The 15,536-nt window shown below is 38.6% G+C and overlaps 2 protein-coding genes across 9 annotated transcripts in view; one reads left to right on the forward strand and one right to left on the reverse strand.

Annotated features, from left to right (window-relative positions):
- The window catches only part of LOC138694527 (uncharacterized), a 431,371-nt gene that overhangs the window by 41,196 nt on the left and 374,639 nt on the right, over positions 1-15,536 (reverse strand). For 2 of the 6 annotated variants that reach the window (XM_069818338.1, XM_069818339.1), the window contains exon 4: positions 14,268-14,905. The exons of the other annotated variants lie outside the window; for them this stretch is intronic. In XM_069818338.1, the coding sequence (XP_069674439.1) occupies positions 14,268-14,905 (638 nt within the window). Of the gene's footprint in view, positions 1-14,267; positions 14,906-15,536 lie in introns of those variants that run through there. 6 annotated transcript variants of the gene reach the window in all.
- LOC138694526 (LIM/homeobox protein Lhx9-like) overlaps positions 14,871-15,536 on the forward strand; it is a 196,121-nt gene continuing 195,455 nt past the window's right edge. For 2 of the 3 annotated variants that reach the window (XM_069818335.1, XM_069818337.1), the window contains exon 1: positions 14,982-15,421. The gene's annotated coding sequence lies outside the window, so the exon portion shown is untranslated. The other variant, XM_069818336.1, reaches the window with a different exon arrangement.

Consider the following 15,536-nt stretch of genomic DNA (forward strand, 5'->3'; position numbering starts at 1 on the left):
TCATCACGACACGGTGTGACGTACAGTCTACAGGACTGGTTGCGTAGTTTATTACAGCCATTTCACTAAACTATCATTACAGGTTAAATTGTTTCATCTTCGTAAAGAATACCAACCTGGAATAAGGAGAACGCTATACGTGTTGAAGTTCCATTATTCTATGTTACGACTACGATAATATAATAATAATAATAATAATAATAATAATAATAATATTATTATTATTATTATTATTATTATTATTATTATTATTATTATTATTATTATTACTAGACTTACTAATCTTCTTATTAGCATTTTTCTTAGTTATCCTTCACGCAAAGAAATTTTTCTCCTCCAAAACCTCTATTCTCAGAATGTTCTTCAGTAAGATCGCTTCTAGTCGTACTCTTTCTGACGTCAACCATCCATTGTTGTCTTGACTTTACTCTCTTCTCCTTTCCTCCGCAGCTCACTCCAGCATCATCTTCGGTATTCTTCCATTTTTCACCCTCTTCACGTGTTCAAATGTGTCTTCTTTCTTCAATTACTCAATAACGTTCTTTCCTACCTCCATAATTTCTATAATTCTCTGATTTCCAATTTTTCCCTTTTTGATTAGACCTAATAATAATGATAGGCCCTAATAATAATAATAATAATAATAATAATAATAATAATAATAATAATAATAATAATAATGATAATAATCATCATCATCATCACCATCATAATCATAATGAAGAACATTGGGACACTAATAAACAGTGATCTGAAATTAATTTGTGTTAACGAAATCAACAAATCTTTGATGGGCGATCATAAGAGTACAAGTCAAAAAACCTTATTTTACAGGAGAGCAAAAAACCTGTTTAACGTAGTACATGATTTTGAAGATGCTGTTATGTGCATCAGAGAATGCGGCGTTCTACAGCAGGTTTTGACTTGCACTCTTTTTACCAGACATAGATATAGCTGATGATGACAAAACTGTAGGCCTACATATCTCAATTTCGCCAAAAATTGACTTGTACTCTTATGATCGCCCATCAAAGAAATATTTTGAACTAGAAAAATAGATTAAACAATTAATGTACTTCATGCAGCACTCAAGCTCTCTAACGAGAAATCAGTAATTCACATATATTAGGCTAGTTGTGCTTCATATGTCACATTGTATAAAGATTTTAAAATGTAATATACTTATGTAGTAATGGCTTAGTGTAGCTTTTGCAGAAAATGTGTGAGGATGAGTGAGTGAGTGAGTGAGTGAGTGAGTGAGTGAGTGAGTGAGCGAGCCCGGTCTGTGGTTCAGTGTTTTTTCAGTTCGTTATTTAACAATGCTGTATCTACTACTAGGTTATTTAGCGTCGATGAGATTGGTGATAGCGAGATGGTATTTGACGAGACGAGGCCGAGAATTCGCCATACATTACCTGGCGTTCACTTACGGTTGGGGAAAACCTCGGAAAAATCTAACCACATAATCAGTCCAAGCGAGGATCGAACTCGCGCCCGAGTGCAACTTCAGACCGGCAGGAAAGCGCCTTAACCGACTGAGCCACGCCGGTGATCTGGTTCAGTGTTAGCGTGCTACTCTTCCATATAAGAGGCACGAGATCGATCTCCAGCCTGGTTGCAATAATTGAATTTGTGATGGAAAAAGCAGACGTCCTCTGTGACGTATGTGAGTAATTAAGAACTCTGGAAGGGCTATCAGTCCTTCGTAAAGGTTGTTGTGACAGGGTTTCTGTCTTATGGCTTTTGTTCTAGCCATCATATATACTTTCCTCGCATAAAGCAGGTTAAAGTTTTTATAAAACATTGGCTGTACTCACTTTTCTCTGCGGTTCCGAAACATAGGTATTTACACATAAATCGAAAAGTAACATACAGAGTGCGAAAATGAGATTTCTGGGAAGTACGAAAAGATGCACAAGACTAGACCAACTAAGAAATCAAGAAATAAGGAACGAACTAAACATTTATGCCATAAAAGATAAAATAAAAGATTACAGTTACAAGTGGTTACAACATATAAATAGAACGCAAATCTAGTCTTTCAGGTAAGGCTCCCTGTAAAGCAGTTTTGAATAATTTCAGTTGGCAGAGCGCTGGTACGTTCAACCAGAGGTCCCGGGATCGATACCCGGCCCCGGAACAATTTTTCCCTTAAAATTATTCAAATCTGCTTTACAGGGAGGCTTACCTGAAAGACTAGGCTAGATTTGCATAATATATACGTCACTGTGTACGTTAACAGAAAACCACAATTCCAAGTCACACAGAGATTGTGTGCACTCTATGTGGGTCTCTGGCGTTTCGTCAGCCCACGCGAGTTGTGTGGATATAAAGGGAAAAGTTGGGACGGTGTAGGGTGGAGTTCCCGGGTAGCTCAGTTGGCAGAGCGCTGGTACGTTCAACCAGAGGTCCCGGGATCGATACCCGGCCCCGGAACAATTTTTCCCTTGAAATTATATAAATAGAACGTCAGACACAAGACTCTCAAAATTAGCTTTTTAATGCAAACAATGGGAGCGAGAGATATTGAAAAACACAAAAAGCGTTGACGAGATCAAATGTGAAGTCGGAACGGGCAGATGCCTAATCTATGAAAAGAAGAAGAAGAAGAAGAAGAAGAAGAAACATAGACGTTGCAGAGGTATTTCTCGAAGTACCGTAAACTGGGGTTACTATGAACACAGGGGAAACTTTGAACATTTTTTCAGAAAATCATATTTAGGTTTCTACATGCTGCACTTGTTATGGATGGAGGTAAATTTGGTATGAGAATGATTTTTATGATAATTTACTCCATCTTTAACAAGTGCAGCATGTAGAAACCTAAATATGAGTTTCTGAAAAAACGTTCAAAGTTTCCTCTGTGATCAAAGTAACCCCAGTTTACGGTACTCTTGTTTTCTCTTACATTCTACAAAACCCTTCTCTCCCTTTCATTTCCCCTTGATCGCATGTCAATCCAATTAATGGATGTTGGTGAACTGAGAGATGGTAGGATAGTGGCAGTCAAAACGTAAGTACCTACCCCGAAAAACTTTTTCTCAAAACCATGTCGGTATACAAGCGAAACTCACTAAGTCCAATTTTGGTGATTTTGAGTTATTTATACCACTATATGGATTTTTTTATGCTCTATCGATTGGTGAAATCCATTTAGTCCTAAAATACATAAACGGGCTATCGAGGATTGTTCATTTTCATTAAACCACAAATCACAAAACGTTTGATAGGAGAAATCCATTATTGGACTTGGTGGTAATATCCTGTAGGCCTATATCTCCTGCTTAAAAGATTGTCCTGAAATATTTTGTTACAGGTGAAATAAACTTAGTCCATGAAGACAGGAGATAGCAACTAAGTCCATGCCATTTTTTCATAAAATAATGATACCAACAAAATAATAATATATAAGACTTCTTTTTACTGGGTGAGTCAATTCATAACACGTAAATAAACATTAAAGAAAAATTCAGATTTCCATCTTGACTCCAACGAAAGATATTTAGTAAATAAATATGACAAAATCTGTAACTTCAATTATCTCAGAACTATGATTCTGGACTTAGTGAGTTTCGCTTGTATGGTGATCCATTACAAAATTCCATTCCCACTAAGACATCTGTTATTTAATTACGTTGTATAAACGGCACTGTTATATCGTGTCGATTGAATTGACAGCAAGAGTGCGGGGATTAATCTTGGGATTATCTGTTCATTTTAGGTTAACTTTGATAAAATATTTAATATAATGTAATATACTCCAAATTCTACCTTTCACCACAGACCTTCGGTAAAATATTTTATAATAGGCCTATGCGTTGTCAAAATCTATGATGGTATATATTAGCCATAGACTCGGTTCCCGGCTTTACTTACCTCCCGGAAAAAAAAACCATTGTTAGAATTTTATCGCCCTTAAAAATCCAGCGCCCTCGGCCGGGATTGAACTCGAAAACCTTGATCACTCCACCACGAAGGACGACGTAAACTAGTAGCTTATACAAACAATCGATGTCCAATACAGCCAAGAAGTCAACGTCGAATTATTACTTTGACTCCAGCCATTTAACGGCCTCCAATGAAGCCACTTGGTGCTCCTTTTTCACTATTAGGCTCGTATGGGTAGAATGACAGTGTTAACGTTCTTCGACTTTGGGCGGACCTACATCGTTATTGCCGCGTACCTGTTCGTGGTAACAAATCCAGCGTAGCTACCTACACATTCCATTATTGTCGATTGGGGATTCAGGAATCTTAATCTCATTGGCACTGAGTGGTGGTCCCCGTCTATAGTTTCTTATACAGTGGCATTGATTTACAGTATACTAACCACAGGACCAAAGATTTCGCTGTTCTTTATGAGGATGATGATTATGATAGCAATATATCGCCGAGAAATAAGAAATCGAAGCGCCGTGTGCTGCATATCACCATCACAAGCAGTGCTGAGTGACCTCGGCTTGGAACTGGAGCAGCAGAACCGGTCGTCAGTCCATTTCAGAAAATTTGTTGATTTAATGAAGAAAAGCTTGTGCAGGAAACGGCAAGGCATCTCAATGAGAAACCAGTTCGGGTCGACCGCAGCAGCCATTGTTAACTTATTACGTTTTGGTGCCGTATCAATTAGAGGCCTGTCTCGCATTAATGCAGGACACGTCACAGAGACCTCGACGGCTCGGGTCCGCGGCGGACGAAGCAGGGTGAAGCACAACAGTTTCTCCGAGTACTTTGGTTTGCTACTCAGTCACCTTTAACACCGAGTATCTGGTGTTCGCCGAAGTGAAATACGTACGCAACATGATGTTGCCATAAGTCAGGGACAGGAAAATACAAGTGATTTAAATGAGATTTTTAAGAAAATATGGAATAATAGTAGTAATAGTAATAATAACAATAATAATAATAATGATAATGATGATAATAATAATAACAATAATAATAATAATAATAATAATAATAGAGGAAATGCTACAAATATGGAATACCATTTTATCTTTTCCATTTTGGAACCTACATGCATCGTGGGCTACTCAGTCACCTTTAATACCGAGTATCTGGTGTTCCCCGGAGTAAAATAAGTACGCAACATGATGTTGCCATCGATTGCTTAGAAGTCAGGGACAGGAAAATACAAGTAATTTAAATGAGATTTTTAAGAAAACTAGAGAAATATGGAATAATAATAATAATAATAATAATAATAATAATAATAATAATAACAATAATAATGATTATGATAATAATAATAATAATAATAATAATAATAATAATAATACATAATAGAGGAAGTGCTAGAAATATGGAATACCATTTTGTCTTTCTCATTTTGGAACCTACATGCGTTAATTGTCCCGCATCGTAGCGTTGTAGTCTAAGGCATCCTGCCTAAGACTCGCGTTACGGAATGCGCACTGGTTCGAGTCCTCAAGGGGGAAGAAATTTTTTCATGAAATTTCGGCCAGTGTATGGGACCGGTGCTCACCCAGCTATAAACCAGCTATAACGGCTGGGGGGGGGATCAACGTGCTAACCACACGATACCTCCATTCTTGTTGGATGATCGTCCATCTCTGCTTTGGCATGTGGCCGTGAGGTCAGCAGCCGGCTGGTCGGTCTTGGCCCTTCATGGACTGTTGCGCCATGGATTTACTTTACTTTTTTTACATGCTTTGAATACTGAACGTAAAAGTATCGTCCTGTTTATTGCTGCTGAATGTCGCTATGAATGGTACACCGGACTTAGAAGTTCGTAAGATGTTATAACATATTTGAAAAAATAATTTTCTCAGACTCTAACATATTTCCTTCATAAAAATGAGGACAAAAATATGGAATACTATAAGTTACAAGATTAACAAAATTGCAAAGTAAAAATGGCCTCTACTAAGAAAAGCACACAACGCATTCAGCATCCTCATTAGAAGGTGTTTTCCCAACCGTAACACTGAATCCAGATGAATCGTCTCTCACATCTTTCCTCGAACTTGTTTTACGGTTTCTTGCAATTCTGTACCAATCCTGTCCGTTTACCAGTCATGGCTGGAGCCCCATCTGTTGCTATTGACACAAGCCGTTGCAAATTCAACCTCTTCTGTTCTATGGTGCCTTTCAGTGCCTGGAAAAGATCTTCTCCAGTTGTGATTTCCTCCAGAGTAATTACACCTAGAAGACATTCGGACACAATAAAATGTTCAATAACTCCCCGGATCAAAATGGCTAGGTGAGCTTTGTCATTTTCATCTGTGCTTTCGTCCAATGCAAGTGTGTAAGCTACAAATTGGTTAATTGTGGTTTCGACTTCAGATGCAAATTTTATTACATTTTCAGTCTTCAAAATCCTTCTCTGAACCTGTTTGGAGACAATTTAATTTTCTTAAACTTGTGACTTTGTTCTGGACACAGTATTTTAGTAACATTCTGTATGCACGATTTTACAAATGCTCCTTATGGAAAGGGCTTCATTGATTTTGCAATAGGTATTCCAAGCTAGAACATAGCTAGCAAGAAGTTTTTTTTTTTTTTTTTTTTTTTTAATTTAAGATTGAGGATACATGTGTGATTTGTGTTTGTATTTTTTTTTTGTTTTAAATTTATCAAAATATTTGTACGCATTTCATCTAAAATGAAACGAAAACTATAAGTAGGCTACATCATGCGGAAGAGAGTGTAAACGTATTGTAATCTACTGATTATTATGTATAACCAACAGTTATACAGATGTCCCCAAAATAAACTATTTTCACATGTCCAACATAGGCCTACCTATAATTGAATGGTATTCTTTGTGAAGAGTCGAGTAGTGTCATCGCATGTTGAATTTTAACATATTCTTAAGAATTTTCGAATAAATTAAACATTTTACATTCTCCCCACTAACACAAAAGAAATAATTATCTTCCCATTCATCCTTGAATGTACTACGTCCGTGATTAGAAGACATTGTCAAACGGTCGAACACACCGATCAACACAATGATAATGGCAGTCCACCACTGCTTTTCGTTTGCGCATTGAGTACAGTATAGGTGGGGATTGGTGAGGGAGAGCGCTCTCATTACGTACTGGCTTCGGTTCCATTCAGGGGCTTACTCGCGAATATTCTTTTGGAGACATCTGGTCTATACTATTGAAATTATAGTAATGGATACTGAAATAAAGAGTGATGGTAGAAAGATGAACGAAAACGGGAGAATTCCGAGAAAACTCTCAGAAACCTTCGCCATTACCGAGATACGGGTCTGGGTCCGCAGTAATCGTAAACCTGTGCTCTTCCAACTCAGCTATCAAGGCGGCTAAAATGATCTTTATAATATCAGTGTAAAATTATGGTATAAAATTCAGAGTAGAGTTGAAGTATAGCATTTAGTATTTATTTAGAAATATGAGTAACGTTTCAAAAGAATTACACATGGTAACTTTTGAATGTCTCGTTATTGTTGACCACTTCTGCGTATCATTTAAATTTAAAAGATTGGCGTAACAGTTGCAATAAAATAAACACAAATTGCTTGATTGTACTTGATGATACTTGCTTGGTATAATAACATCCAGAATGTACTCTATGTTTACTTTGCAAATAAACACTAGCTAAGAAATAATTAACATTGTAGAAAAACTCCTCCAGTGGCTCATTGCTGGATGATCAGGTCTTCAGTCCGTAATACAGGCGGTCTAGGTTCGATTCCAGGTCAGGTCTGGAATTTTTCATTAAAAATCCATAGTGAGACTTATGGCGGACAAGGTCGCAATTGGAGTTTTTCTCGGAATTACCTCGTTTCTTCATACTAGGCATTTACATCATTCCGTCAACATTTCTCTAGTCTATCATCATTCCATAGCATTCCCCGAACGTCAGCTGACGACGCAGGGAGGGGGATGGTTTAGGGACGTCTGCTCGAAACCTGGGTACGGAGCGAAGCTCAAGCCTTGGTTTTTCTGAACCAACGCATGCTACGTGCGAGATGCGAGGTCCGCGTCGCACAAATCCGGACTACACGAGAGATAGTGAGTGGTTTCTATAGTTGCATCTCGCAGTTATAGAAACCACTCACTATCTCTCCTGTAGCCCGGATTTGTGAGAGGCGGGCCTCGCACGTTGCATGCGTCGGTTCAGAAAAACCAAGGCTTTAGTGTAGTCAACGGTGTAGTCTTGGGAATGTGTCTAGCTTGAGAGTAAGCGCAATAGATCTAAAAAGGTTGAAGTGCTGGTTCGTAGTGCACCTTACTTCAAATTCAATTCAATTCAACATTGTAGAAAATTTCAGAAAATTTCGTTTATGGTCATTTTACAAAATAATTTTGACTGCCAACTTATACGCCAGTCGGTTTATTATGAATATTGTAATGGGTGGAAAACGATATGGACAGTGTTATGTCTCATTTTGCTGAAGACATGAACAGTTTCGCAATAGAGCAACTCAATTGTTTCCTCATTAATTAAAACGAAACCACTTAGTCCCTATAACTGTCAGATGTAGGCTATATACCTACTTCATTTTCCTGCCGGGAAGTCGAAAATGATTGCGTACACAGACACACCTCTGAGGTCTGCATGGTATACAGTAGACTATTAGTCTGTTACGCAAGCGTCCCATATTCGAGTCCCGTTTAGGCCTAGGATTTTCATTCAAAAATTCCTAGTGACATTTGTGACAGAGAAGGTTGCAGTTGAGGTTTTCCTCGGGATTCTCCCGTTTCTCCAATATAGGCATAGCCATTAATCCGTTAAATCTCTCCATTAGCATTTCTCCGGCCGGCGACAGACGGAGTAGGTTGGTTCGGAGACATGTACATTTGTCTGCACGTAGTAGTAGCTTTATTTTGTCTAGCCGAGTTAAGGCCATAAGGCCTTCTCTTCCACTCAACCAGGTTCATATAGGCCTATCTGAGCAAAAGTGAGCCTTAGCACAATCGGCTGGTGTATGCGAGAACGCGCCTAACAGGGTAATAGTATAATGGATCATAGCCTTGTTTAAGTGCTAGGTTGCCATGATCTCCCATAGTGATGTGAGAAGGAAAATCTCAGACTGAACTTTTCTGAAATGGAAAAATTGTCCCTAATTTTTTGGGAAAATTTTCCTTCATTCCCTTGTTTACAGCTTACAGCATTGATCATTGAGTATTTCATTAGTCATCAGCTTATCAAACACAGGTCGTAAGTCATCTAACCTTTGATGGTTGTGTCAGTACTGCATTCAAAACAACGTAATTTCACGTTTGTTTCATCATAACATTAATACTGATTAAGAACCTCTAACGAATATAATTTTACGATAACTTGACTGTTCTGTTGTTGTTTAGTAAACTGTCTGAAGGCAGATTGGACATCATAAAGCAATGGTTATCAACACAGTGCACCCTCGGGCTAGCTTCTCTTTCCCGTAGATAAGGCATTGCACTGGCGTGCATGCGTGGCTGCTGGCGGGTATTATTCCTCCTCCTCCCTTCTACACGACGGTGCATATTGCGATACACTTCTTACCCATTACCCATTCCAGCGAGTGCTGACGACCACTGTCATAAAGCATCGCTCATAAGAAACTAAGCCAGGAGATGATGGATAGGGTGGCCAGTTTCTTTCGCCCTCCATTGCATACTTCGCTGACTAATAACACATTTCACTAATCAGACGTAAGATGGATGCAATTTTTATTATTTTGTCCTCTGACAAAATCAAGTGGAATATAAGGCCTAATGCCTGATAATACACTGACGTGCATTATCAGCTAGAACCACAATTTACTGATTTAGTAATATAAATATTTGAATCGATTTTTGCAAAAAGGACATATGTTACATTTTGTCAAAATCGTTTTTTTTTTTCATGGAAACTGTAACTTAATGGATGGCTAATGGAATAATAATATGAGTAAATTATAACATATCAGTCACATTTGTAGCTAATTTAATTTAACAAGAATATAAAGTTCCAATTTTAAGTTTCCTACCTGCTGTTATGTTTTTCTTGAATATCTCAAAACATTAAATTTGTAACATGTGTCCTTTTTGCAAAACTCGATTAATTTACTTCACGTAGTGCCGATTTAACCTACATCCTAGGATCGATCACACTCAAAACTGGACATAAAAAGGACTGTAAGTGTCAATATCGTTGAAAATGCGTTTTTCCAAAAACAAAAAAAGTCTATGTCCCTAGCTCAATCCAGTAAGAAACATGGTAAGTCCCATTGAAATTTTATAGGCCATTTCTCGCTAAAATCAGTCCAAGTGGAAGAAGATTCTTGAATACAAGCTAGGCCTATAGTAATCGATATCTTAATGCGTTTATTTTGCTTCCAACGTATAATTAGGTCGAGCAATCTTGACATAGTGTTTATTGTATGATTCTACAAAGATTTTGCACGTCTCATGTCTCCATCCCTCTCAAATTCCATCTGATTAGTCTGAAACCGATCCGGACGTTCAGTGTGGAAAACCATTGGGACAGCGGACACTTTCAACTTTTGTTCTCCTCATCCAATTCCCCTGACGTTTTGCTTACTAAGATCTCTGACTTGAAAGAACGCACAAATGCGCTCTGTACTTGACAGCACACTAGTACAGAGGGTTGCCATGGCAACGCATGCTGCAGTTCCTGCACCAATGATCAAGCCTGATCCTGATTCGTTATAGAACAACAGTAACAGTCGAATTACTTTATACACGGCTTCAATTTAGAATTGCATTGCAGCATTTCTTGCAATTCTATTTTCTTCTACCAATACTAAGCTCAGTTGGCATGGTATTGGCTTACGATAGCCGTGGACCTGAGTTAATGTCCCGATAGAGTTATATTTGTGGTAGAAAAAGTCAAGGTAGTGAGGTATTTTTCTAAGTTCATCCGATTTTCTTTCTTCTTTCCACTAACTCTCTCCAATATTAAACTTTCATTATAATCTCCTTTTCTAAAAACAGGGTATCTAGGCCTAAGTCCTACTTGTGTTTATTCAGCGTCGTATTGCCTTTCCGCCGTGGCAGAAGTTCGTCTTGGTTCGCCCTGCAATTGATAGATGCCAGTGCTGGTGCGTTATAGACGACTGAGAGATCTAAACCTATAGAGTAAATGAAGTCCTGAATCCAGAACAGGGAACTACATGGCTCAGATCTCTGAAGTACAGTAGACTATCACTAGAGGTATGGTTTTTCCATTAGTTGGTTGGAAAGAATTGTATGGTGTGGAGGACTTTAGAACTGGCTTAGTCGAGCATCACACTTGACACGCAACTCATTTTTTTACGGGTAGACCTACATAAAGAACCTAATGGCTGCAGTAGGCCTACTTAGGGATAGGCCTAATTCCATACCGCCCAGTAGGCCTAGATAATTGCCTATGCCTATACTTTACCACAATACTAACCTACTAATTCACCATCTTGCATTTTAGTTTGATCACTGACGAAAGTACAAGCAGGTTTCTGGGAATCTTTTTGTACTATTGTTATTGTTTTGTATTGTTTATCCAAGTACAGAACAAAATATCACAATAATAAGTATTTAGTATTTATTTATTTATTTATTTAACCTGGTAGAGATAAGGCCGTCAGGCCTTCTCTGCCCCTTTACCAGGGGATTACAACTATAATATGAACAATAAAATTGCAATTAACATTAAATTTACAATTACAATTACAATAAAAATTAAAGTACGACAAGATTACCTGATTAATGAAAGCTAGACATTTTATCATAGAAGTTAAGAACAAAGAATATTTTTGTATTTACTGAATTACAAATTAAACCTACAATAACAAAAATCTATAGTAATGAAATTACCGGATATTGAAATATTTTGTGATAGATTAAGATAACTATTTACAAGAAACCATGTCTGAACGAGTCTCAATTACTGGCCAAGTGCCTAGTAAGTTTGCGTTTGAATTCAATTTTATTTCGACAGTCCCTGATGCTAGCAGGTAACGAATTCCAGAGTCTTGGCAGGGCTATTGTGAAAGAGGATGAGTATGAGGAGGTGCGATGGGATGGTATTGTTAGTATTGTTTCATGGCGAGAGCGTGTGTTCAGATTGTGGTGGGAAGAAAGGTGATTTTTGTATCACTAAGATCACCAAACTTCTAACTTCATGTTATCTTGACAACGACAAGTTTGCTTGCTTTCTTTCAAATACATTATTAATTAAAATTGGATTAATCACAACTTAGTAAAAATATCAGTTGTGCGACAACCCATGAAGGACCAAGGTCAACCACTCAACTGCTGGCCTCACGTTCAAATATCATATTGTTTCAGTATATAATGCAACGGTTTGCTTTGAAAAGAATTTAAGTCGTAAGATTTGTATAAATAGGCCCGACACAGCATAGTATTGAGAAACTGAACTGAGCAAAGTTACGGCAAAATTACCAATAGCCAACAAAATCAGCAGCATTAAACAGCTCACATTAGTGAGTGAATGTAAATCTGAGTCACTTGCAACTAGATATTGATGTTGATTTTGTTGACGAGCTTTGTAATAAAATAATATATTACGTAATCCGCGGGCCAGATGTGTCGCGAGAGCAGCGCTTCAGATTTATCAATATCACTTTCCTCAATGTTGACCTCAACATTCAGCGTTCGCTGTAATTGTCCATAAATTAAGATTATGATAGTATAGCTGATCTGATCAATTAATTCACTACATCCCACAAACGTGTTGAAATGAATGTGCGAGATAGAAGAAAGCATCATTAAGCTCTGTGTTGAATGGACTGTGCTATAGAGGCTATGCATAGCTCTCATTCTGTATTTCACTGCAGAATGATTTCGTGCCTCTATTAGCCTACGGAAAATATCCAATCATGGAACTGTACCTATGCCATGTAGACTATTAGACATTCGTTTGTACTTGGCACCATTTCTAGGCTGACGAAATCAGCAACCCCTTCAGGGCTACTAGAAGGTCCAGATCAGAGCTTCGTTAGCAGTTTTCGAGAGTTTTGTTGGATCTTTCTCTTGGTACAAGACAAATTCAACGTTTATAAAGTATGATCAGACCATGCGCAGTAAGATAGAACATAGCTAATAAATTAATACCAAGAGTTATGAGCTTAAAGACGATTGGTAGATAAGGCAACTCCATTCCAGAACAAAAAATACGTTGAACGTTAATGATAATGATGATGATGATGATGATGATGATAATAATAATAATAATAATAATAATAATAATAATAATAATAATAATAATAATAATAATAATGTTAACTATAGTCTACTTAAAATATTTTGAAAGAGCCTCGCTCAAAATTAGTCTCAGACTACTCGTTACACCTTCAACGCCTTATTCATTCATAGACCCTAATGTAGATCTAAAAATTAATTTGAGTGTGGTTCACATTTTCATTTATTGATTTCAAACGGAATTTTTACAACTGAATAAAAAAAAGTTGAAGATATTTTGGTAGACAGACACACCCAGTAAAACTTCCTCTGGATAGGTGAAGATGGAGAACGAAGAAGAGGAGCAATCGGAAAATAACGAAGATGAGAAGGAGGAATACATAGAGGAAGAATAAGAAGGCGAAGGAAGAAGATGGATGGGAAGGAGTGGGAGGAAGATATGAAGAAAGAAGAAAGGAAGGAATGAAGAAAAAAAGAAAAGAGGAAGGAATGAAGATAGGTAAAAGGAAAGAAGAAATGAAAAAGGGAGGAATAAAAGCTGTAATGAAGAAAGCGAAAAGGGAAGAAGAAGGATTGACGAAAGGTAAAAAGAAAAGAAGGAATGAAGGAAAAAGAAAGAAGAAAGAAATGAAGGACGGGAAAAAGAAAAGAGGAAGAAATGAAGACAGAGGAAAAGAAAAGAGGAAGGAAGGAAGGCAGAGGGAAAGAAAAGAGGAAGGAAGGAAGGCAGAGGGAAAGAAAAGAGGAAGGAAGGAAGGCAGAGGAAAAGAAAAGAGGAAGGAAGGAAGGCAGAGGAAAAGAAAAGAGGAAGGAAGGAAGACAGAGGAAAAGAAAAGAGGAAGGAAGGAAGACAGAGGAAAAGAAAAGAGGAAGGAATGATGAAGACAGAGAAAAAAAGAGGAAGGAAGGAAGGGAAAAAAGACAAAAGAAAGGAGGAAGGAACGAAGTAGAGTTAAAAGAAGAAAGAAATGAATAAAGGAAAGATAAAGTTAAAGAGAAAGAAAGAACAAAGGAAAAAGAAAAGAAAAGGTTATGAATATATGGCAAAAGAAAAAGAAAGGAATAAAGAAAGGGCAAAAGAAAAGATGAAGGAATAAAGACAGGGAAAAAGAAATGAAGGAAGGAAGAAATTTAAAAAAGAAGAAGTAGTTATAGGTGAGATAAGAATAGGAGTAGGAGGAAAAGAAAGAATAGATGAAGAAAGATAAGAAGGTAAAGTGAAGAAAGAATATGGAGGAGGAAGAGATGAAGAAAGATGACGAGTAGAAAGAGGAAGGAATGAAAAAGAGAGTACTGGCGGAGAAGAAAGAATAGGGAGTAGGAAAAGAGACGAGAAAAGAGAAAGAATAAGAAAACAAGAGCAGAAGGAGGAGGAAAGAAAGTAGACAGCAGAGCATCTGAAAGTGAACTCTGGTGATGCAGTTGCAGTGCTGTTAACAGAAGCGAGCGAATTACTGGCACTTGTGAGCCCAGAGACTGGGCAGGCTGTCTGCAACAACAATCGATACGCGGCAACAATGGGCCGTGCGGGGCGGCCACTGCAGCGCCATCCATCTTCCGCGCGGGCACCTCCCGGCCAATGGGCAGACGCGCGGCCCCTCCCCGTCGCGGCCCATTGGTTGGGCGGATGCGCGGTGGCGCGGCGCAGGCGGAGTCTGCGCGCTGGGCGGGGGGCGGGGCCGCGTCGCCGCCGCCGCCGCCGTCGCCGCCACCTCCACCTCCACCTCCTCTTCTTCTTCTTCTTCTTCTTCTCGGCTGCAGGCTGCAGTCCGCTACCGGACCCGGCGCTAAAAAAAAGCGGCAAACAGTGAGCCCAGCAAGAGAGAGAGCGAGTGAGTGACAGACAGCCTGGTAAGTGTCAGCGCGCGTCTTGTGTTTTGTTGTGTGACCTCTTTAATTGCGGCAATTAACATGTGGGCCGCGGCCAACTGCTGCACGTGTGTTTCTGTCACGCCACTGCTGACTTCGTGACAACGGAAATATTCACAGTAATGGCAAGTTCCGCACAGTAAGTTTGAAGCCTGGAGAAGAAGTTCCTCGCGTGACATTGCGTGTGAAAATTATACTGCAGCCAGTCATCCACAGCCTGACGTTTATCGTTAGGCCTAACAACGCCCTAATCACTCTTTGATTGGTCAAAAGAGCTCAGAGAGAGAGAGAGAGAGATAGAATGTGATCCATTCCGTGTGACGTAACAATGTCAGGTTGAGATCCGTGTGTGTGAGCGTGTGGACTACCAAAGTGCGTGATCTGCGCTCTCTGATGAGTGTGGTGCATATTTCTTTGCAAGATCTTTGGTCGAAGTAAGTCCCTGCTCATTTATTTTTATTGTTGCATCACGACATCTAGCGCTGGATTCACATTCTGGTTGTGTTACTTTGACACGAGTTCACCTTATCATTTCGAGCGATAGCTTCT

Source organism: Periplaneta americana, chromosome 2 (genome assembly GCF_040183065.1).
Source record: "Periplaneta americana isolate PAMFEO1 chromosome 2, P.americana_PAMFEO1_priV1, whole genome shotgun sequence".
Lineage (NCBI taxonomy): Eukaryota > Metazoa > Arthropoda > Insecta > Blattodea > Blattidae > Periplaneta > Periplaneta americana.